Source organism: Scyliorhinus torazame, chromosome 4, assembly GCF_047496885.1.
Source record: "Scyliorhinus torazame isolate Kashiwa2021f chromosome 4, sScyTor2.1, whole genome shotgun sequence".
In the NCBI taxonomy this organism is placed as follows: domain Eukaryota; kingdom Metazoa; phylum Chordata; class Chondrichthyes; order Carcharhiniformes; family Scyliorhinidae; genus Scyliorhinus; species Scyliorhinus torazame.
Window position 1 is genome coordinate 237,047,118 of NC_092710.1, and position 25,331 is coordinate 237,072,448.

At 44.0% G+C, this 25,331-nt stretch overlaps 1 protein-coding gene across 2 annotated transcripts in view; it reads right to left on the bottom strand.

Annotated features, from left to right (window-relative positions):
• The window catches only part of map3k7 (mitogen-activated protein kinase kinase kinase 7), a 226,774-nt gene that overhangs the window by 46,311 nt on the left and 155,132 nt on the right, over positions 1-25,331 (bottom strand). For both annotated transcript variants that reach the window (XM_072499501.1, XM_072499500.1), the window contains 2 exons: positions 10,230-10,294; positions 5,599-5,713 (listed from right to left, as the gene is read on the bottom strand). In XM_072499501.1, coding sequence (XP_072355602.1) covers positions 5,599-5,713; positions 10,230-10,294 — 180 coding nt within the window. The remainder of the gene's footprint in view (positions 1-5,598; positions 5,714-10,229; positions 10,295-25,331) is intronic.

Here is a 25,331-nt window from a genome sequence, read left to right on the forward strand (position 1 = left end):
TGCCTGGAACTCGCTGCTGGGGGAGGTGGTGGAAGCAGGGACGATAGTGACATTTAAGGGGCATCTTGACAAATACATGAATAGGATGGGAATAGAGGGATATGGACCCAGGAAGTGTAGAAGATTTTAGTTTAGACGGGCAGCATAGTCGGCACAGGCTTGGAGAGCCGAAGGGCCTGTTCCTGTGCTGTACTTTTCTTTGTTCTTTGTATAAGAGGAAGTAGATTTAGGACGGAGCTTAGGAGAAACCTCTTCACCCAAAGGGTTGTGAACCTCTGGAATTCCATGCCCTGTGAAGCAGTTGAGGCTCCTTCATAAATGTTTTCAAGATAAAGATGGATAGTTTTTTGAAGAATAAAGGGTTCTGGTGTTCGGGTGGAAAAGTGGAGCTGAGTCCACAAAAGATCAGCCATGATCTCATTGAATGGCGGAGCAGGCTCGAAGGGCCAGATGGCCTACTCCTGCTCCTAGTTCTTATGTTAAATTATGATCCACAAATCAGGAAATTGTGACAAAAATATGCTTGAAATAGTACTGGTTAAATAACAAATTATAACTATCACTAAAATTCATTTGGTTAATCACAAAGGTAGAAACTTCCAAAATACAGCTCAAATCAGCAGCATGACTGTTTATTTTCCTTCTGTTTATTAAAATGTATTCCCTCATGCATTTAAGAATGGTGCGGTTTTATTCATATAATTAATCATAGCTTTAACAGCTAAAAAAGCATTTTTAGTCAGGGCATCCAATCTGCCATGGTTTAAAAATTAATTTATGGGATGTGGCTAGGCCAACATTTATTGCCCATCCTTAGTTTCCCTCGAGAATGTGGTGAGGTGCCTTCTTGTACTGCTGCAGTCCCTCAGGTAACCGGATTTAAAACCACTCAAAATAACTTGACAAAATGGTTTGGAAACACCTACAGTTTAATTGATACAAACTAGCCTGCTGTTTTGTAAATCAATTATACTTTTAAAAAGTGCACCTAAGAAAATGTTAATTTGTAGATCATATTGCCAGAGTTAACCAGCATAAATTCTACCCCCACCTGTCTGCCAAGCTTTACAATTACATTCAAATTTCCGGAACGTAGATTCAGCCATGGAACAATAAATTGATTAGATAAGTTTAATCGGAAAAGTAAAGCTTACCCAATGTTTCCAAACCGTGAATCTATTTTGTGAATAGGAACTACACTCATAATAGAACTGCTATTATCTACTTCTGACTTATATTCCCCATCATCATCCTCTACATCCTGGATTTCTAAAGAAACTATAATAGATAAAATTAACTGCATGGTTAAAAGTAATCAGGGCTACTAAATTTACAGGTTCCACTCCGGTCTAAAAACTTGAAGTCATCAACTTTCCTACAGTAAAACGCTGTTTGACCTTTACAGTCATTGCAATGAGATTTCATATTATGTAGCATCATATTACACATCTAATGCAGAATGAGCAGCACACTGGGAAATACTCCTCCATATAAAGTGCAAACATCGGATGTTTCTTGCAAGCCTGGTCAGCTGTTCACATGCTGCACCATTTCATCCAATCCTACTTGCTCAACCACACCCCTGCCACTAAACTGTTATAACCTGCCTGCTTACCATTGGCTCGGGACTAATGACAATCCCACAATCCTGTGGGAGTATGAGCTTCCCCAATGAGGGGGGGGCGGAGAAACCATTAGTAAACTCCTAGTATAAATAAAGCTGGTCAGTTTGGAACCAGCAGGAAGAAGTGTGCAGCAAGGGAAGTTGCTGCTGTGGTATATATATATATATATATATATATAAATATAAATATATATGTTATTGTAAATAAATGTTATTACTTTATATCCTTTAAACTCGTGCTGGATTCTTCGTGGCCCTCCCAAAACTGGCGACGAGGGCTAAAGTGGATAGCTGTCTACACTGCTGAAGCCACCTCCCTGGATTTTTGTTGGATACAGGTTGGAAGTTGTTTTCTATTATACCATGCCTCTGTACGGACGTTTGGATGTTTTTGATGCTGCGCTGGAAAGCTGGAACCAGTACGCACAACGGATGCAGTACTATTTCCGGGCAAACAATATCACCGAAAACGAGTGCCAGGTGGTCATATTGCTCACCGCCTGCGGCCCGCATACGTTTGGGGTGGTTAGGAGCCTTACGTTCCCAGCTGCGCCGGACACCAAAACGTTTGACGAACTTGTGAATATAGTGGGGCAACATTTTAACCCAACCCAGTCCACGATAGTCCAGCATTACCGGTTTAATACCGCTGAGAGGACCCCTGGAGAATCCCTTGCCGATTTTCTATCCAGGCTACGCAGGATTGCGGAGTACTGTGACTATGGTGTGACCAAAATGAAAATGTTGGCCTGGAGTTATGTCTGGTGGCCAGGTCTCGACACCGACATTGAGAAGGTGGCCCAAAACTGCTCCATTTGCCAGGAGCATCAGAAGCTTCTGCCGGCCGCACCCCTACATCACTGGGAATGGCCAGGGCGGCCTTGGGCACGCTTGCATGCAGATTTCGCAGGCCCTTTTCAAGGATCCATGTTCCTTCTATTAATCGACGCCCAGTCTAAATGGCTAGAGGTGCATAAGATGCAGGGGACAACGTCCTGCGCAACAATTGAAAAGATGCGTTTGTCCTTTAGTATGCATGGCCTCCCCGAGGTGCTGGTCACGGATAACGGCATTCCATTCACGAGTGAGGAGTTTGCGAGGTTCATGAAGATGAACGGCATACGCCATATCCGCACTGCCCCTTACCACCCGGCTTCAAATGGGTTGGCAGAGGGCGCAGTGCAGACTTTCAAAAGAGGCCTAAAGAAGCAGTCTTCCGGATCAATGGACACGAGACTGGCTCGCTTTTTGTTTACGTATAGGACCACCCCCCCCATGCGGTAACTGGGGTAGCTCCCGCAGAACTCCTAATGGGCCGGAGACTTCGCACCCGCCTTGGTATGGTTTTCCCGGACATTGGCGCAAAAGTACGCCGCACACAAGAACGGCAGGGACAGGGATTTTCTCGGCATCTGCCGATTCGGCAGTTTACGCCCGGTGACCCAGTGTCCGTTCGGAATTTTGCTGGTAGTGCCCAGTGGGTTCCTGGCGTAATCTTTCGTCAAATGGGCCCTATATCTTACCAGGTGCAAGCCCAGGGTCGTCTCCAGCGCAAACATGTAGACCACGTTCGGTCCAGAAGACTATCCCCTCGAAAGATTCCCCGCCCCCGGAGCTCATTTCTACAGCCGCAGAGACCAGAGACAAGGGAAGGTAGTCCTCACAATCTTCCACCGGTGCCTAACTCAAAGCCTGCGCAGGTCGTTACAGAACCGAATGGAGATAGAGACGCTGACATGACGGAGGCAGCAGACTCTGACTCCGAGATGGAGACACAGGACGCATCAGAGGGGGAATCCTCGGGTCCACGGGCCGTGGATGTACAACCGTTATGCCGTTCATCACGGAAGCGCCGGTCTCCGTCTCGTTACACGCCGCCTGATCCAGCGCCGCATGCAAATGGTGTCCGGCCTGCGGCAAAACGAGTCCGACGCCCTCCTTCGCCAGGGTCTTCGGTGGATTCCTTGGACTTTGGGGGTGGGGGGTGGGGGAGAGGGATGTTATAACCTGCCTGCTTACCATTGGCTGGGGACTAATGACAATCCCACAATCCTGTGGGAGTATGAGCTTCCCCAATGAGGGGGGCAGGGAAACCATTAGTAAACTCCAAGTATAAATAAAGCTGGCCAGTTTGGAACCAGCAGGAAGGAGTGTGCAGCAAGGGAAGTTGCTGTTTTATTTATAATATATATATATATTGTAAATAAATGTTATTACTTTGTATGCTTAACTCGTGCTGGATTCTTCGTGGCCCTCACAAAATAAACCTTTCACCCAGAATACCATTTCTGATTTACCACAACTCCACCAGTTTCCCCTCCAATCCAAATTTTATTTCATCCCAGAATACGGCCTGAAGTCAAAACTATCCTCACTGCCTCTCCTTTCTGCAGCTCAGCCCCTCATGTCTTCACACCACTATCCATTATTTTGTCTTGCATTACCAGTCCTCACCATCCCTCATATTCTCTTGCCCCATTATTTAACCTTTGAGTTGTGATTCTCCACCCTCCTTTGAATGACAATTCCTTTGACCAATCATTCTTTGCTCCTACTGATCTACGCCTAGGTCTTCTTCTGACAAGCCTCCTGCCTGACCAAAAATCATGCTCGCTTCAGCTACTACCATCACTTCCCCCATCAGTCTCTATTTATCAGCAAGTGCCACACCAAGGCAGGAGGAAAGATTAGGAAGTAAGCCAGAAGCCTAGAAAGAAACTACTTTAAGTAGCAGAGTTACAGGAGTTGGAGAATCTTGGAGATGCAAAGGGATACAGCCGATAGTACAATGTTTATATTGGTTTTCCTATTATAACTGTTGACGCAGGGATTTTGCATTATAAATTTTAATAGGAAAACATTACTTAAAGATCATGGCACAAAGAAAAAGGGTAATATGGACAGGAAGTATGTACTGTGTACATGCTGGTCAATCTCTAGTTGCATTGCACAAGGAGAGTCAAGCCTAAGAGTAGTCTTCAGGTCAAGCAGGGCCACTGAGCTGAGGATAAATCATCTGGGGGCTTGTAAAGTTCAGCGAGTGGCCTGCCCACCGTCTCCTCACCCCAACATATCGCCTGTTTTATGGGGCGGTGGAGGCTTTGGGCAGCCTGCCCAATCTTGGGCCTATTGTGGCCAATCAATGGCCACTTAAGTGCCTTATTCCATCCCCGCCACTATTTTACCTGCAGCAGGTGGAAGCCCAGGCCAAGTGGGTATCCCAACAGCTCTCGCTGGGTGGACTGGTGTGAAGACGATTGGGATGGGGGGGGCTCCTTTGGGGGGGTTCCTCCTACCCATCGGAAGAAATTGGAAAATTGGATTTGCCAGAAGCTCTACAAGGCAGGATTCCCTTCTCACTTTGGAGAGGGGGAGGGGTGTCCCATCCTGTGTAAATTAATACCCCGCTGATTGTACAGTGGCTGCGGAGAAGGTGGCTTTTTCATTGGCTCCCGACTAACATTTTAAGTCAGGGAGGCCGGAAGTGGGGAACAGAACACCATATAAAATCAAGCCCCAAGTATTGAGGTTGTATGAGGAGAGGAGGATGAAACAATCAGTGCGGGTGTGGGGGGCGTAGGTTGAGGATAGGTGGAAAGGGACATACATGCTCTACTCAAGGAAACTAGAAACAATGGTCCAGATTTCCAGGCACTTGTTAGCACAGAAGGAGATAAGGAGGAAGAGGGAGGTCTGATTATATCAGGGCACTGGCATTTATAATGGAAAAATGGACAAAGTGCGACAAAAAAGGATCAGGTGGCACAGACAGGAAGTGAGTGCAGACTTTTACTATATTCCAGATAACCATTATACACACAAGGCACAAAATGTAGTCATTACTTTTGTGTTGACCACATTTCCCCATATAATGTACATTCGCCTCAGGTTGATAGTCTTTTTTTCATGCCGTTTCTGCCAGGAAAAATCCATTCTATCACCTTTACCCTTGTAAAATAAAAGCCAAAGCATACCTGTCAATTCATCTGGTGTCCATGCATAGTTGCGGGTAGCTTTCTCAGAAGGAGTGCCTGTGGCAGTGATCATCCTCACGCTTGGACTTGATGACCGGCTGCTATTTCTGCTACCCTGTGAAAAAAGTCTTTAGAATTAAATTCCTCACTATATAAACCTCTTGGAAATATTTAGGTTTTCTTTTTAAAAAGCAATTAAATAATCATTACCTTCACATAAAAAGATAGGTACGTTTATTCAATATACAATGAGCTTTCTTACACAATCGTCCAATGACTCTGATTTTGTTGTTTTGAAAGGTGCAGATAACAAAATAGTTTTTGAACTGATTTCAATGTTACTTAAAAAAATTAGGCCAGATTTGCAATCAGATATTCAAGATTATTATGCTGCCAAAGGGTTAAAATCTGTAAGAAAATGTTCTATTGTCAGAGGAGAAAAACAAATTGGAATATAGGGTGAGAATAAATTCATGTTGTTTTCACACCTCTGTGTGACCGTCTATGAGACTTGATGCACTGTTTTTACTATGGAAGGGACAACTGTAACCAGTACAGTTCACCATTGTGAAAAAATATTGATTAACAAATAAAAACAAAAAGGGTACGTTGGGGATTTAGGGTATTACGTTGCTGGGATAAAACCACTCAAAATAACTTGACAAAATGGTTTGGAAACACCTACAGTTTAATTGATACAAACTAGCCTGCTGTTTTGTAAATCAATTATACTTTTAAAAAGTGCGCCTAAGAAAATGTTAAAAAACCACTGGAATAAAAGGGATAAAACCAAGGTAGAACAAATATTTTAATATCAATAGAACTGATTTTTAAAAAACGGCGCAGCTCCTGTAACATCAATGACGCAAAAACTATCTGTGCTCACTCTCATAACTCCTCTGAAATGGACCGCAACTCTGAGTCCTTTCAGTTGCCAAGGTCATAAACTCAGCAACACCCTCAATACATCTTTCAGTCTATCCTACTCCCCTCCTTTAAGAAACTCTTTAAACCAATCGCTTGGTCGTACAGAAATTGAATATTGCTGGAAAGAGACACATGTTGCCAATGCTTTTTATCTTGCACTCATCGGGACAAATGTAAAAATACCCAATTTAAGAGCGGCATTTGGCGCAGTGGTTAGCACTGAGGTGACGGCGCTGAGGACCCTGGTTCGAATCCTGGCCCTGGGTCACTGTCCGTGTGGAGTTTGCACATTCTCCGCATGACTGCATGGGTTTCACTCCCACAACCCAAAGATGTGCAGATTAGGTGGATTGGCCACGCTAAACTGCCCCTTAATTGGAAAAAAAATAATTGGGTAAAGAAAAAACCCCAATTTTAAACAATTACAATTTATATTACAGGAAAAAAAGTTGTTGACTGGTTGGCAAGTGGACTCTGGTTGGCTGCAGTGTTTCCATGGAGAAGGCAACAGGGAACTAACTATAGGCTCCCCAAGCTTCTGGATAACTCAAAAGAGGCGTGAAGCTTGGACATTGTCCTTTCGTTTGCAGAGGCCGGGTATCTGTATATTACTATATGTCGTTTCCAACAATTGTAAACTGCCATGTTACAAGCTCGACTGATATGGGGCTGGTTTAGCACAGTGGGCTAAACAGCTGGCTTGTAATGCGATTGCCCATTGCAATTCCCGTACTGGCCTCCCCGAACAGGCACCAGAATGTGGCAACTAGGGGCTTTTCACAGTAACTTCATTGAAGCCTACTTGTGACAAGAAGTGATTATCTTAAATTGTTTGTTAGTTTAGCTATTAGCACAATCAGGATTGCTCAGCCCCTTTGCAGATTCACCTTTGACAGCAAACATTTGTTTTGGGGGTTTCTAAGGTTGGTTAAGTCTGTACTCTGCCTATTAAAAATCTTGCGCCTTTTTTAATGACTATTGCTACCACAAATTTAAAAAATAATGTACATTTGACATTTTCCTTCCTACCTTAACCGCATTGTTGTTTCTTAATCATTTATTGTGCTATGTGCAAAATTTAAAACTTAAAGGTGAAAGGTTTATCAACTTGCTAGCTTGATGCCTGTGAGAATACCCTGCTTGAGGACATCACTATTGCTAGATACCTGGAGATGCGCTTGTTTGAACGTCAGAGATTCAAACTGATGTTGGGAAAGGGAAAGCAATGTCACAGAAATCGCTAGATTTTGGTGTGTGGTTGTTTCACTTCTGACTGCAAAATTGAGTCCCATGTTTTATGTTTCCCAATGGCTCAGCGAGCAACATAGATCAAGAAGTCCCAGGTTGAAAGCTGGTCAACTGATATTAGCTGCTCTCAAGGAGGATTAAAAATAGGGGTGAAGGAAGGAGAGGTGCACTGGTTAGTCTCAATTTTGTGAAAAAAAAGATTTGCCAGGTTTCTCAATCCTGATGGCTCTCTATTTGCCCATGATGGGACAAGCAAGATGAAATTTAATATTCTCCCATGTGATGGGTTTGAGGCGGGGGAATTTAATTGGGCAGGAGGGTGGTGTTTGGGAAACACTTAAATTAAGTCTGTGGCAGGAAAGTCTTTGAATGAATTCCCAGCCCTGCAACTAATTAATGCCCACTCGAAATGGCTGGGGCTCGCCTTATGGGGAGATCGACAAGTACACCCGGGCTCCCCCAATAAGAGACTTGGGGGGGGGGGGGGGGGGGCAGGCTGAGAGTGTTAAAAGGGGACCACTTGCACCCCGCCCCTTCACCATCACACACTTGTAGCTTGGGATCCTATGATGATCCTAGACTCGGCGACACTGCCATTCAATAGAGCTGCTGGCCGCCTACTGTCTAAACGCTTTTGGTGGATGGGACTTGCGGTTCTGGGGAAGGCCCCTGCCACAGTTAAGTTAAAAGTGCTTGATATGGTAGGCCTTTCCCAAAACTACCAAGGGCTTGTGCAGCCAGCAAGCAAGAACCCTGACTTTCACATCCATTAAATACCACTCCAATGTGGGTATCAGGTGCCAGCAAGTTTGGCCTGGTTATGATACAAACAAAGTTGAATATCATTCAATCAATCACCAGGACCACATGAATAAAAGCCATAGTGGTTTTCAGTTTTTCACAGGAAAATGCACAGAATCATGGAATACGATCCTCAAAATATGAATTGAAGACTTGGATCCTCTTGTAATAGAAATTGAATTTTCTTCTTTCGCCATGATGGACCATTAGTTTCAATAAATCATTTTTGGGGTAAAGTATTAAGGATGATGCACCTATGAAATTAATGCTTTTAAGGGCAATGGGAACACTTCTCTGAATTTTATTTTATCAAAATTCTACATTATACAATATCATGGTTTATTCCTTCAACTTAGTGGAGAAACCCTAATGTTAAGTCGAAAAAGACCACAACAGTATTGCAGAAACCAACACAACTACAACCAAATCAACCCAGGCTTATCATTTCATAATGCATGTGCTTTTTGATATTTGGCTAGTTGATTATCATTTGATAAATTTGACGTGATTACAAAGCAAACAGTAATTCTTCAAGTACAGTGCCATAGAACATAGAGTGCAGAAGGAGGCCATTCGGCCCATCGAGTCTGCACTGACCCACTTAAGCCCTCACTTCCACCCTATCCCCATAACCCAATAACCCCTCCTAACCTTTTTGGACACTAAGGGCAATTTAGCATGGCCACTCCACCTAACCTGCACGTCTTTGGACTGTGGGAGGAAACCGGAGCACCCGGAGGAAACCCACGCTGACACGGGGAGAACGTGCAGGCTCCGCACAGACAGTGAGCCAGCGGGGAATCAAACCTGGGACCCTGGCACTGTGAAGCCACAGTGATATCCACTGTGCTACCGTGCTGCCCACTGCTACCGTGCTGCCCACTGCTGCCTTTGGAAAGGAGGGAAATTTGCACAGAACTGTTCTCCCAAAATCCAAAGTTTATAGGAGTCACTTTAAAAGTAAACACCTTGGGTGTTCAGATGTTGTAAGGATGGGCATCAGATTCAATTACTAACCATCACTTCCAGGTGTATTTGCTTACATTGTTCTGTAAAACGAAGAAAAATGTTCCTGCTGTCTAAAGAGCAAGCTCACAATGAGTACATGAAACATACTTTTTAAAAACATAGGTGTGTTAGAACCAGAACAAATCACGCTATGAGTTTAAGTGAAAATCGTATGTTCAAACAATTATTGGAAAGATCTTGTACTCAGGAGGAAAATGTTTACAATGTGATGGGTGGGGTAGTAGGAACAAAAACGTTAGGATTATCTTAACAGAGCTGAAAGCTCGAACAGGAGCATTTGGGAAATGAAGGGGTTTATTTCGACTGGCCCATTACCTCTCCTTAAAATATTTATCCAATATTTCCTTAAAGGATGCAATGGTCTCTGCAGAAATCTGTAGCTCTGTGCTGAAGCCTAAAATTAATTTGCTGTCAGTCAAGTATGTGGGGAAAGTGCCAATGGTACCAAGTCAAAGATTTTATACTGTGTCTTCCTCAATACTAAACATTTTCCTTTTCTCATCCAATAGTCTATATTCTAAAATTTTAATTACACAAAATCTTAACAGTTTCAAGACCATTTACATACCTAGTAGGCCTTAAGAGATGCTGTCAGACCAAATTACGCCAAAATGAACAAGCCTTACCTGATTAGATTCTGTTCCAACTATTGTTAGATCCTGAATAGATCTGCGCCTTTGCTGTTCACTGCCTGTCAAACAAAAAAAGGCAATAAGTGTCCAGCAACAAAATAGTACAAGCACAACTGCTGCAGGTGGAACCCAGAAACTCTACAGAGAGTGAGTGTGAGGAGAGAGAGAGAGAGAAAATAAACAGCTGCAATGATCTAACGAGGAACACACTGCCTTGTCAACATAAACTAAAACCTAATACAGTGACCACTCCTACCACATGAATAGCTACTTCAATTCCTCCGCCATTTTCTGTCACGTGTTCTAATAGACCATATGCTGGAGGCCAGAGCTGATGACGGCAACTATTTAAGGGCTCTTACGTTATGGTTTGCAAGAACCGGACTGCTGACATAAGCCCCTACTTGTGCTAAGCTTTGCTTCTTTGCTCTGAGACATCCTCCCATAGCCTTCTGCTCCACTCATCTCAACTTACACTGTGGGAACGAAAAAAAGATTCTTCTGCAATCTAACTCGTAAATAGTGCGTGATTAAGGAAGAGTATTTGGCTCAGCCTTTCAGCAGAAAAGCTCCTGTAAAATCATTCTCCAAAACAAATGGAAAACAAATCTCATCTCAGCATCTAACAGAAAAGCATTCCTTTTATCTTGTAGGCCAAGCAGCAGCAATTATCAAGTGCAGGTCCCTTCTAATCTTCCAGAGACACCATATTTGCAGACAAATGTATTTATTATAAACAAGCAGATAGATCTCAATGAAATTAATTTTTGCTACGATATTTACAAAACTCACGAGTTAAAAATGATTTCTGCCAACATTTTTTTGACCCTGCCTAGTCCGGTCACAATTTTTCTACAATGACCAGGTGATCATTTACTTTGACAATGCCAAACAGGCCAAACATTCCAGAATCTTTAGTGGTGCATAAATGTCAGTCAGGGCCCTAAGGTTTCCTAGTAGCTTAATTGGTAAACAAAAATTGACAGATAGTGCCAAATGGTTGTCAGTTTGGACCACATGAGACTTCTTTTGGGAAATGTCCCAGACAGGATAAGATTAACCCATGACCCTCAGGGACTGTTAGGAGTTGCTTGAAATTGTGACGGATCACAATCAGCTTTTGATTTACTAAGTTGAGTACCAAGCAATTAGCTTGCCCCGAGAGCTGATTTTCAATAGTTTAAGTTTTTCTCATTTATGAAACTCAGTTTCCCAGACAGTTCTTTTAAACACGGTACAGCAACAAGGACATCTCTCATAACATATAGTAAAGTTACAACATATAGTAAAGTTACAACACAGTAACATGTACCATAAATCTTCTGAGTATATAGAATATAATAAACTTCTGCTTCTGTCTTTTGAAAAGTATTCCTTTATCATGATTAAATTATTTCTCGAAAGATTGTCAGTGCTGTGAGAAAGGTTAATACTTAATGGATTTTGCAGACAGTGCGGAATAAACGGTGCTTGTCATTCATTATACTCACTCCTGCCCAGGGGTTTCTACGAAGGTCAGCTGTGACTCTGTTGATGGCACTCTCGCCTGAGTCAGAGGATTGTGGGTTCAAGTCCACTCCTGGGCAAATTTCCAGGCATATACTCCATGTAGTGCGTCAGTAGTGCTGCACTGTGGTGCTTCCCTTTCAGGGGAGGTGTTAAGGCCCCAGGGACCCTCTCAGATGAATACACAAGATCATCAATTCAAAGGGTGACTGGCGGAGTTATCCCAGCTGTCCTAGGCAATATTTTAACCTCAACTGGTGTCACAAAAGTAGATTGCCTTGTTACCAACACATTACTGTTTGTGGGACTGTGTGCAAATTCTAACAATGAATGCCTAAATTCCTGAAGTTGCAACACCTGCAGGATTTGGTTTTATTCTTTTTAATTTCCAAATTGCTTAATTGGCTATAAAGCTCTTTGGGATGTCCTGTGATCAGGAAAGGCGTTATATAAAAATTAAAGTCTTTGATTTATTTTTTCCCCCTCGATGGGTTTTTGCATGAGAAACAGTCGAGATTTGAAAGGGACTTGGTGCAGCGCCCTCTATAGGGGATCCAGAAACTATGAACAGGGTAAGCAGTACTTCACCTTGACCAGTGCTGCTGCTGGATGATGCACAGCCCAATATCCATCAATCTTTTGGCCAAGTGGATAAAAAAAAAACGTAACTCGCCTCAGAGGGCACCTCAGTATGGCGGCGCCCTCGTTTTTTCCATGTAGCCTCAGCAGAGTACACCTCTGTCAGCTTCCGATTCGGCCAGCAGTTCTGGAAAGTAGACTGTTGGTTCCACCAGGGATCTCTTCTAGAGTCAGAGTTTTACAGCACAAGAAGAGGCCTTTGGACCCATCGTATTTGCGCCAACCATCAAGGTGTGAATACACTTGGGGCAGACTTGAGAACTGCCTGGACCTTGGGATTATCAAAGGTGGCTAGTTTGTACCCCACTGAAAAGCCTGGTGATACTTGGCAGCATGATTTTGGGTTAAGGGTTGTGGATGGTGGTGGAGGAGGAGTCAGGGTTGACTAACATCAATTGCCGATTTTCAACAGTGTGGTCTACTAGTCTCCCACCACCATCATACTGGAAAGGGGTAATCACTTTGCCCTTGGAGGCCTGCTGGAGTCAATGCGGGTCTGGGATTCCTTGACCAGGGACTTGACACAGTAGCCAATTGGCCACAGTCATTAAAATGCTGCCCAGGGCCTTGTCACCCATCCATGCAGGTTTGGGTCCTGCCTGGTGGTAGAACATTATGCCCGTTGACAAATTTCCAACTGCAGGGCCCAAATTAACATTGTTAATCCAATGCTATACTCAGTCAAGCCTGTGTGGTTGATGTGTAACGGCTACCCCATGCTAATACAACTCACGCACAGGCATCTTCCAGAGATGAAGTCATTGGTAGCACGGTGGCGCAGTGGTTAGCACTGCTGCCTCATGGCATTAAGGTCCCAGGTTCGATCCCGGCTCTGGGTCACTGACCATGTGGCGTTTGCACATTCTCACCATGTTTGCGTGGGTTTCGCCCCCACAACCCAAAGATGTGCAGGGTAGGTGGATTGACCATGCTAAATTGCCCCTTAATTGGAAAAAATGAATTGGGTATTCTAAATTTATTTAAAAAAAACTGAAGTCATGACCTGACGTCAGGACCTTCATGGACAAACCCAAAAGCTTCAGACCCTTTACCAGAATCTCAACATTGTTTCAACATTGACACCCTTAAGCAAAACGCAGTGGGCAGGGGAAGGCCAGCTCAAGAAACAAAGTGGAGGCTACATCTTCTTCTGAAAAGGTAAACTAGAAGATGATACACTGCCTCTATGGGGTTGACTTTGCCATTAGAAACAAACTAGTTGGCCGTCTCATAAGACTCGCCTTGTGGGATAAACAAACGTCTCACAATCCTTTGGCTCACGCCAGAACCTGTGCTACAGTCCTGTTCATATGCCCAACATTGGAAGCTACAGACCAGTCCAAAAGAAGAATTTTACTCCAGCCTTGAACCAGCTCAACTTAGTTATCGTCCGAACGAGGGACCACAAGGAAGTGCGTATCACTTGCGCCATGACAGGAGCCGACAACGGCTGGATAAAACACGTCTAATCCACTCTGATCAACATCAATGTAGGCCCAAAGCAGCGACAGCAACAGAAACAATGTTGCAGGAAATTGACACTGAGGCACTCGGTGCTGATAAAAGAGCCCTATTCAGCCAGTGCCTGCTGCCAACCTGATGACTCCCGGTGATCCAGAGGTGCAGTGTCCACGGCATCTGGTCTGCCCTCAAGGCATCCACAATCAGCATCTGTGAAGAGATGTTTGGTCACTCGATTCTGAAACTGAAACAGCAACCCAACTTGAGAGCCAAAAAGCAGCCCTCTACAGAGGGCTGAAGGCTGAGGTCCAGCAAAATACCTGAACCGAAAGAACGGATGGTGGGTGGAGATAGCGTAGGATATCGAGCAGCTAGATGACAACCATGACACGTGATGTTTCTTTGGCGCAGTAAAGACCACCTACGGACCAAGCATCCAAACCCCCGCCCCACTGTAAGGTGCTCATCAAGGACAGAGAGGTAGTTACCGCCCGCTGGAAGGAGCACATCAAAGACTTCCTGAACAGATATTGTGTCTTCAACGGGTGTTTGTCACGATCCTGCACCTGCTTTCTGATGACATACAAGCCATGATTCTGACCAACGGATCGGCCAAAGACCCAATTCACATTTGGACTGGAGGTCAAGCAAGACTGTGTCATTGCACAAATGTGCTTCTCGATCTTCCTTGCTGCAATGCTCCATTTCACCCTCTGCAACCTCCCAGCTGGAGGGGAGCTAAACTACAGGACAAATGAGAATCTGTTCAAACTCCGTAACTTGCAGGCTTGATCAAAGGTCCTCCTATATGTCTTAGAGACATGGACTATTTACAGCAGGCACCTCAAAACCCTAGAGAATCACCAGTGCTGCCTCTGCAAGATCATGCAAATCTACCTATGGACAGCACGGTAACATAGTGGTTAGCATTGTGGCATCATAGCGCCAGGGTTCGATTCCCTGCTGGGTCACTGGCTGTGCGGAGTCTGCACGTTCTCCCCGTGTTTGCGTGGATTTCCTCTGGGTGCTCCGGTTTCCTCCCACAGTCCAAAGACATGCAGGCTAGGTGGATTGGCCATGCTAAATTACCCTTAGTGTCCAAAAAAGTTAGGACGGGTTATTGGGTTCGGGGGATAGGGTGGGCTAGGGGGATAGGGTGGAAGTGAGGGCTTAAGTGGGTCGGTGTAGACTTGATGGGCCGGGTGGCCTCCTATGCACTGTATGCTCTATGTACTATCAGCAGGATAGGTGCACCAACATCAGTGGTCGTGTTCAGGTCAACATCCCCAGTAGCGAAGCATTGACCATGCTCGATCAGCTCCAATGGGCAGGCCACATTGTCTGCATGCCTGACACGAGATTCCCGAAACAAGTGCTCCACTTGGAGCTTTGATGCAGCAAGCGAGCCCCAGAAGGGCAGAGGAAACACTTCAAGGACACCCTCAAAAATTCCTTGCAAAGCTGCAATATCCCCACTGACAACTGGGAATCCCAGACTTAGTGCTCGGGGTTTGGATGGGGCAGAGTTTGTTAGATGCATCCAGGAGGCCTTCTTGATGCAATATGTAGATAGTCCAACTAGGGAAGGGGCAGCACTGGACCTGGTATTGGGGAATGAACCTGGACAGGTGGTTGAGGTTTCAATAGTGGAACATTTTGGGAGTAGTGACCACAATTCCATAGGTTTTGGAGTACTTTTTGATACAGATGAGGGTAACCCTCAGGTTAAGTGCTAAACTGGGGAAAGGCAAATTACGATAACATTAGACAGGAATTGAAGAATTTGGATTCTTCAATTCTGCGGCTGCTGGGTAGTAAATCAACATCGGACATGGGGGAGTATTTCAAGCGACAGTTGATCAGGATTCAGAAAGTCACATTCCTGAGAGAACGAGGGATAAGTATGGGAAGTTTAGGGAGTCTTGGATAACGGGGGATATTGCGAACTTTGTCAAAAAGAAAAAGGAGACTTTTGTACGGCCGAGAAGGGTGGGGAGCTGTTCAAATCCTTGAGGAGTATAAAAAAAAGCAGAAAGGTACTGAAGCGGGAAATTAGGAGGGCAGGAGTGGTCATGAAAAGTCCTTGGCAAGTAGGATTAAGGTGAATCCCAAAGCTTTTTATTCATATTTAAAAAGCAAGAGGGTGGCCAGGGAAAGGATTGGACCACTTAAGGACAGCGGGGGGAATCTATGCGTTGAGCCAATGGAAATGAGCGAGGTACTAAATGAGTACTTTGCATCAGTGTTCAGCAAAGAAAGGGACTTTGTGGAAGATGATGCTTGGGTAGGGTGTGTGGACAGTCTGGATCATGTTAACATCGAAAAGGAGGGGGTATTGGGTCTTGTAAAAGATATTAAGGTGGATAAGTCTCCTGGGCCGGATGGGATTTACCCCAGAATACTGAAGGAAGCAAGGGAGAAAATTGCTCGGGCCTTGACTGACATCTTTGTATCCTCCTTGGCTACAGGTGAGATCTCAGAGGACTGGAGAATAGCTAATGTGGTATGAAAGAGAAAATGCTGGAAAATCTCAGCAAGTCTGGCAGCATCTGTCGGGAGAGAAAAGAGCTAACGTTTTGAGGCCGATGACTCTTTGTCAAAGCTAATGTGGTACCGCTGTTTAAGAAAGGTAGCAGGGTTAATCCTGGAAACTATAGGCTGGTGAGCCTCACGTCGGTAGTAGGTAAATTATTGGAGAGAATTCTCAGGGACAGGATTTATACCCATTTGGAAACAAATGGACTCATAAGCGATAGACAGCATGGTTTTGTGAAGGGGAGGTCGTGCTTCACTAACTTGATCAAGTTTTTGAGGAAGTGACAAAGATGATTGATGAAGGGAGGGCGGTGGATGTTGTTTACAAGGACTTCAGTAAAGCCTTTGACAAGGTGCCTCATAGCAGACTGGTACAAAAGGTGAAATCACATGGGATCAGAGGCGAGGTGGTAAGATGGGTTCAGAACTGGCTTGGTCACAGAATGCAAAGGGTAGCAGGAGAAAGGTGTTTTTCTGAATATAAGGTCGAGACTAGTGGTGTTCCACAGGGATCTGTGCCTGGGCCTCTGTTGTTTGTAGTGTACATGAACGGTTTAGAGGAAAATTAAGCCAGTCTGATTAGTAAGTTTACGGATGACACCAAAGTTGGTGGAGTGGCAGATAGTGTTGAGGATTGTCAGGAGATACAGCAGGACATACATATGTTGGAGACCTGGGCAGAGAAATGGTAAATGGAGTTTAATCTGGACAAAAGTGAGGTAATGCATTTTGGTAGGTCTAACATAGAGGGGAAATATACCGTAAATGGCAAAGCTCTGAGGAATATGGAAAGTCAGAGAGATTGGGCGTGCATGTCCACAGGTCTTTGAAGGTGGCAACACAAGTGGACAAGGTAGTCAAGAAAGCAGATTGGACGGGGCATCGAGTATGAACACTGGCAAATCATGCTACAATTATACAGAAACCTAGTACGGCCGCACTTGGAATATTGCGCACAATTCTGGTCGGCACAGTACCAAAAGGATGTGAAGGCTTTGGAGAGGGTGCAGAGGAGGTTTACCAGGATGTTGCTTGGTCTGGAGGGTGTTAGCCGTGTGGAGAGGCTGAATAGACTCAGACTAGAAAGATGGAGGTTGATGTGTGACCTGACAGAGGTCTACAAGATTATGGAATCGAGTGGATGGGCAGGCATTCTTTCCCAGGGTGGAGGGGTCAGTCACCAGGGGGCATAGATTTAAGGTCCATGGGGCAAAGTTTAGAGGAGATGTGCGAGGCAGGGGTTTTACGCAGAGGGTGTTGAGTGCCTGGAACACGTTGCCAGGGGAGGTTGTGGAAGCAGATACATTAACGGCGTTCAAAAGGCACCTTGACCAACACATGGATAGGATGGGTGTAGAGGGATACGACACAAGGAAGTGCTGAGGGTTTTGGCAAAGTTGGTATCATGACTGGTACAGGCTTCGAGGACTGAAGGGCCTGTTCCTGTGCTGTAGTGTTCTTTGTTCGAAGATGCCTGAAGCGGAGGAAAAGCATCTGGGGAGGATTGCAAAACCTAGAGCTTCAGCTGAGAACAAGCTGAAGCAAAGCGTTGACAGCAAAAGGAGTACAAGATACCTGGGCGCCCACCCACCCGCACCTCCAACCACTGTCTGCTCTTCTGTTGGTCATGCATGTGGCAAGATTTAACTCCAACTCAATCTATAAGTTTGCGGATGATATGACTGTGGTCGGTCGTATTGCAAACAACAACGAATCAGACTACAAAAGGAGATAAATCACTTGGTTACATGGTGTACAAATAAACAACATCTCCCTAAATGTCAGAAAGACAAAGGAACTGATCATCGACTTCAGGAAGCGCAGCACGACACACACCTCCATCTGCATCAATGGCTCCGAAGTGGAGATGGTCGATAGCTTTAAGTTCCCGGGGGTCACCATCACCAACAGTCTGTCCTGGTCCACTCATGTTGATGCAACAGTCAAGAAAGCCCAACAAAGTCTCTACTTCCTATGGAAGCTAAAGAAATTCGGCATGTCTGCATCAACTCTCACAAACTTCTACAGATGACCATAGAGAGCATCCTATCTGGCTGCATCACAGCCTGGTATGGCAACTGCTCGGGTCAAGATCGCAAAAAACTGCAGAGTGTGGCGAACTCAGCCCAACGCATCACACAAGCTTGCCACCCCCACATTGATTCAGTCTACATCTCCCGCTGCCTCGAAAGGCAGACAGCATTATCAGAGACTCCTCCCACCCAGGCATTGCCTTCTTCCAGACCCTTCCATCAGGCAGAAGGTACAGAAGTCTGAAGACCCGCACATCCAGACACAGGAACAGCTTCTTCCCCACAGTTACAAGTCTCCTCAACGACTCTCCCTTGGACTGATCTGTTCCCTGTAAGAATTCTATGCACGACACGCTATGCTGCTCTTGCTCATGTATTTGCTTTGTTTGGCCCCTTGCTCCACACTGTAACCAATCATTGTTTGTCGATGTGCCATTTGTCAATGTACTCTGTCGATTATTCTTTTTTTGTCTATTATATACCTACTGTGTACGCTCCCTTGGCCACAGAAAAATACTTTTTATTGTACTTCAGTACATGTGACTATGTCAAATCAATAAATCAAATCAAATCAATCAATCCTCAGTCACCTGAGAACTCATTTTTAGTGTAGAAGCAAGTCATCCTAGACTCCAAGCAACTGCCTAACAATGAATTCAATGCTGATCATGTACATGAAGTGGAATAAAGAGAATATATAAAAATAAAAAACTAAAAGAGTTGAAGAATTTTAATTTGGATTGGAATGAACAAGTCCTTACATTTTCTGGTATTCAGTGGATATCTATCATGCAAGTTCCGTAACTCCGTACTACTTCATGCGTTCCAATACTCAGTTTCTCCGTGTGGTACCATTAGAGTGCAGCATTTGGTGGGATAGTGCAACTTGGACAGTATCCTCCTGATTTCTGTGTTTGTGCATGTGCAGTCACTGGACATTGCTCCCTGCTCTTTAATAATGGCAAGTGCAGATAGCGTCACCATTATTTCTACCGCATAATTTGGCCATTGTTCAGCAAATTGATAAGCATAGCTATAGTCTCTGCAAATCAGTGCCAGGTGATCAAAGGTAATTTGTGACTGTTACAATTGTGCAATAAATAACTGCCGCATGTTTTGAGGTTACATTCCCAACTAAGCATCAGCAGTCAGTAGCCTTTCAGGGTTCAAAGAAAGGTTGCTGGTAGAGGTCACAGATGTAGGGGAAACTAACAGCAGTGAAGATTTCTCCAGAGTACTGTCAACCCAGTAAACAGTGAACCAGCAGTGTGCAGAAGATACCTGTTGACTTCCTGCACTGTTTGATACATTCGATAATTATACATGAAGTTTCTATAATTTTCTTTCATCACGCCTGTCATTGTTTTTGTGATTTATTGAAGTGGTTTATATAGTTCAATAAAGCTTTTCTATTATTGGAGTCTCTTAGAAATGTTTCTTTGGATTGTAAAACCCCATAACATCTGCCATTATTTGAAAGAACAATATGCCAGGATTATACATGGGTTGAAGTCAGAAATAGGAAAGGAGCAGTCACCTTGTTAGGAGTTTTCTATAGGCCCCCCAATAGTAGCAGAGATGTGGAGGAACAGATTGGGAAACAGATTTTGGAAAGGTGCAGAAGTCACAGGGTAGTAGTCATGGGTGACTTTAACTCTCCAAATATTGAGTGGAAACTCCTTAGATCAAATAGTTTGGATGGGGTGGTGTTTGTGCAGTGTCCAGGAAGCTTTTCTAACACAGTATGTAGATTGTCTGACCAGAGGAGGGGCAATATTGGATTTAGTACTTGGTAATGAACCAGGACAAGTGATAGATTTGTTAGTGGGGGAGCATTTTGGAGATAGTGATCACAATTCTGTGATTTTCACTTTAGTAATGGAGAGGGATAGGTGCGTGCAACAGGGCAAGGTTTACAATTGGGGGAAGGGTAAATACGATGTTGTCAGACAAGAATTGAAGTGCATAAGTTGGGAACATAGGCTGTCAGGGAAGGACACAAGTGTCCCTGTCAGGCAGGGAAGAGATGGTCGAGTGAGGGAACCATGGTTGACAAGAGAGGTTGAATGTCTTGTTAAGAGGAAAAAGGAGACTTATGTAAGGCTGAGGAAACAAGGTTCAGACAGGGCATTGGAGGGATACAAGATAGCCAGGAGGGAACTGAAGAAAGGGATTAGGAGAGCTAAGAGAGGGCATGAACAATCTTTGGCGGGTAGGATCAAGGAAAACCCCAAGGTCTTTTACACATATGTGAGAAATATGAGAATGACTAGAGCGAGGGTAGGTCCGATCAAGGACAGTAGCGTGAGATTGTGTATGGAGTCTGAAGAGATAGGAGAGGTCTTGAACGAGTACTTTTCTTCTGTATTTACAAATGAGAGGGGCGATATTGTTAGAGAGGACAGTGTGAAACAGATAGGTAAGCTCGAGGAAATACTTGTTAGGAAGGAAGATGTGTTGGGCATTTTGAAAAACTTGAGGATAGACAAGTCCCCCGGGCCTGACGCGATATATCCAAGGATTCTATGGGAAGCAAGAGATGAAATTGCAGAGCCGTTGGCAATGATCTTTTCATCCTCACTGTCAACAGGGGTGGTACCAGGGGATTGGAGAGTGGCGAATGTCGTGCCTCTGTTCAAAAAAGGGACTAGGGATAACCCTGGGAATTACAGGCCAGTTAGTCTTACTTCGGTGGTAGGCAAAGTAATGGAAAGGGTACTGAAGGATAGGATTTCTGAGCATCTGGAAAGACACTGCTTGATTAGGGATAGTCAGCACGGATTTGTGAGGGGTAGGTCTTGCCTTACAAGTCTTATTGAATTCTTTGAGGAGGTGACCAAGCATGTGGATGAAGGTAAAGCAGTGGATGTAGTGTACATGGATTTTAGTAAGGCATTTGATAAGGTTCCCCATGGTAGGCTTATGCAGAAAGTAAGGAGGCATGGGATAGTGGGAAATTTGGCCAGTTGGATAACGAACTGGCTAACCGATAGAAGTCAGAGAGTGGTGGTGGATGGCAAATATTCAGCCTGGATCCCAGTTACCAGTGGCGTACCGCAGGGATCAGTTCTGGGTCCTCTGCTGTTTGTGATTTTCATTAATGACTTGGATGAGGGAGTTGAAGGGTGGGTCAGTAAATTTGCAGACGATACGAAGATTGGTGGAGTTGTGGATTGTAAGGAGGGCTGTTGTCGGCTGCAAAGAGACATAGATAGGATGCAGAGCTGGGCTGAGAAGTGGCAGATGGAGTTTAACCCTGAAAAGTGAGAGGTTGTCCATTTTGGAAGGACAAATATGAATGCGGAATACAGGGTTAACGGTAGAGTTCTTGGCAATGTGGAGGAGCAGAGAGATCTTGGGGTCTATGTTCATACATCTTTGAAAGTTGCTACTCAAGTGGATAGAGCTGTGAAGAAGGCCTATGGTGTGCTCGCGTTCATTAACAGAGGGATTGAATTTAAGAGCCGTGAGGTGATGATGCAGCTGTACAAAACTTTGTTAAGGCCACATTTGGAGTACTGTGTAAAGTTCTGGTCCCCTCATTTTAGGAAGGATGTGGAAGCTTTGGAAAAGGTGCAAAGAAGATTTACCAGGATGTTGCCTGGAATGGAGAGTAGGTCTTACGAGGAAAGGTTGAGGGTGCCAGGTCTTTTCTCATTAGAACGGAGAAGGATGAGCGGCGACTTGATAGAGGTTTATAAGATGATCAGGGGAATAGATAGAGTAGACAGTCAGAGACTTTTTCCCCGGGTGGAATAAACCATTACAAGGGGACATAAATTTAAGGTGAAAGGTGGAAGATATAGGAGGGATATCAGAGGTAGGTTCTTTACCCAGAGAGTAGTGGGGGCATGGAATGCACTGCCTGTGGAAGTAGTTGAGTCGGAAACATTAGGGACCTTCAAGCAGCTATTGGATAGGTACATGGATTACGGTAAAATTATATAGTGTAGATTTATTCGTTCTTAAGGGCAGCACGGTAGCATTGTGGATAGCACAATTGCTTCACAGCTCCAGGGTCCCAGGTTCGATTCCGGCTTGGGTCACTGTCTGTGCGGAGTCTGCACGTCCTCCTCGTGTCTGCGTGGGTTTCCTCCGGGTGCTCCGGTTTCCTCCCACAGTCCAAAGATTTGCAGGTTAGGTGGATTGGCCATGATAAATTGTCCTTAGTGTCCAAAATTGCCCTTGGTGTTGGGTGGAGGTGTTGGGTTTGGGTAGGGTGCTCTTTCCAAGAGCCGGTGCAGACTCAAGGGCCGAATGGCCTCCTTCTGCACTGTAAATTCAATGATAATCTATGATTAATCTAGGACAAAGGTTCGGCACAACATCGTGGGCCGAAGGGCCTGTTCTGTGCTGTATTTTCGATGTTCTATGTTCTATACAGACAGTATATTCCCAAGGCCACTTTTTGCACAAGCAGAGATCAATTGTATTTAGCTCCACTGAACTTGGTTTAAGACAACAGTTTGAGAATTTCTAAAAGCTAAGGCACTTGCACCAATACCAGGGAACTGTTGAAGCTGTTACAAAAGAATGAAAGTAACATAATTGAAACAAATTACTCAAAGGCCATTAAAACAAACATTAAAATTGAAGATAGCAGTAATGGTTTGTTACTGTCCAGTGTTTACAGCATAGCACAACTCTTTTGGGAGTTAAATGCTAAAATGATCATTTGTGATGAGACGACAAGTGTTATTTTGGTTCACATTAAAAATATATCCACAGGCATTTATAAAGCTGTCCAGATTTAGACAAGGAGAGTATGGTTATGTGGAGGTCTGTAAGGATAAAGGAAATGAACAAGAAGCCTCAAGTTTCTGCTATATAGATGAAATCTACAACCGAGTGATTTCAAACTAAAAGGGTTACACACATGGAAAACATTACATATATATTTCAGATTGAAACGGTTCATTGGTTGTAGTGCTCTCATTGCCTTCCTAAACATGTACAGTCAACATCAATGCAAAGCACAGTGACAATAAACCCATACCTCTACGAAGGCTCCTGACAAGTAATTGAAGCAAGGAAGGACTTTTTAAGCACCTTTTACATAAGAGGACTTTCTACAGCACTTGGAAGCAAATGAATTACTTCTGAAGTATAATCACAGGAAAACATGATAGCTGAATTGTGCATTGCACGATCCCATAAACTGCAATGAGATAAATGACTAACTAATCCTTTCTGTATTCAGAGGATAAATTTTGGCCAGGAACTGGGAGAACTCCCATGTCAAAATACAGATAAGGCCCTCAACATTTAACACTCCCTCAGTGCTCAAAGGTATTAAGTTAGTTTACGTGGCCAATGACACAAGTGTGTCAACTGATTAAGAAAATATAATCCAATTGTATATAACTGAACTGGACCTTCAATACTTCTATCTGGAAATGCTCCATAATCTACAATGAATTTTACATTTCATATTGTACAAAGTTTGGGCAACTTTATACGAGTGCAAATGGTAATGATTTACAAATAAAATTATTGGCATTAAACTTAAAATAAATCCACAATTATATTAAAATAATTTCGTATTCACTTGGTATTGTAATGATAGCTGATCAATGTAAGAATAGACAACATTGTTGCTGCAGTTATTCATATTATACAGCTGGAAAACTGAGATGTCCAGTTGGAAGAAAATACTTGATAAAATACACCTCCTCTTCTGTTGCTGTGGCTGCTTCATACAAACTAATGAATAAAAGTTAATGAAAATAAATGTTAATGAAATAAAATGTTAATGAGATGCCAGTTGGCATGCTGAATACACTGGAAGATTAATTCAGATTTGCTGTTTTATCAAAGGGAGGTGTATGTAATCAACTTACTCAGTGTCGAACTATAATACAACTGGAACACAGAAATCACAAAGCATTCGAGTGTAGCTGATTATTCAATGTGGATGTAATTGCACAAGAGAATCCACAATTTGGCTGGATAAGGTGGCAGCAATATGGAATACAAAGGTAATCAGAATATGGAGTATAATTCCCACTGATCCAAATGTGCCTTTTGTCTCCAAAAGACCAGGAGAGCGATTTATTGGTACATCACAGAAAACTAGCAATATTTGAATTGTCAGGTTTTTTCCCCCCAGTCAAACAGCCCTCAGTATAGTCCTAGGAGTAATTGCAGAATATAGAGTGGCCTTACTTGACGTTGCAGGCATACCCAATATTCATTAATGACAAAGTAGAAGACTGCAAACATTTTGGTACACTATTAAATAAGATAAATTGCTTTTCAGTCACACTTGCACTCCATTTACTGTTTCAACATGTCATTCTTATTCCCTCAGCTTATGCGGGCAGTTTCCCACCTTTCTAGTTCAAGATGGCAATCCTCCTCTTTTGAGTTCATCGAACATTCGGCCCATCGAGTCTGCACCGACCCACTTAAGCCCTCACTTCCACTCTATCCCCGTAACCCAATAACCCCATCTAACCTTTTTTTTTGGACACTAGGGGCAATTTAGCATGGCCAATACACCTAACCTGCACATCTTTGGACTGTGGGAGGAAACCGGAGTACCTGGAGAAAAAACATGCAGACACGGGGAGAATGTGCAGACTCCGCACAGACAGTGACCCTGCGGGGAATCGAGCCTGGGACCCTGGCGCTGTGAAGCCACAGTGCTATCTACTTGTGCTACCGTGCTGCCCTTAATGGTAGTTCATGGTCGCACGCTTCCATTCCTCACAAGGCCATTACCAAATCATGCCCGCAGCATTGCACTGAACACTATAATATGCTCAGGGCAAGAATAACTGATTTTGGAAGGAATTGCAAAAAGTCCCTCTCACGACACAGCAAACAGAGAGGAAGAAAGGGGCAACACTGATTTTTAACTTGCAAGCCTGGGAAGTTCGCATAAAGGTGAAAAGGACTATATAAACAAATTCTCTGACCT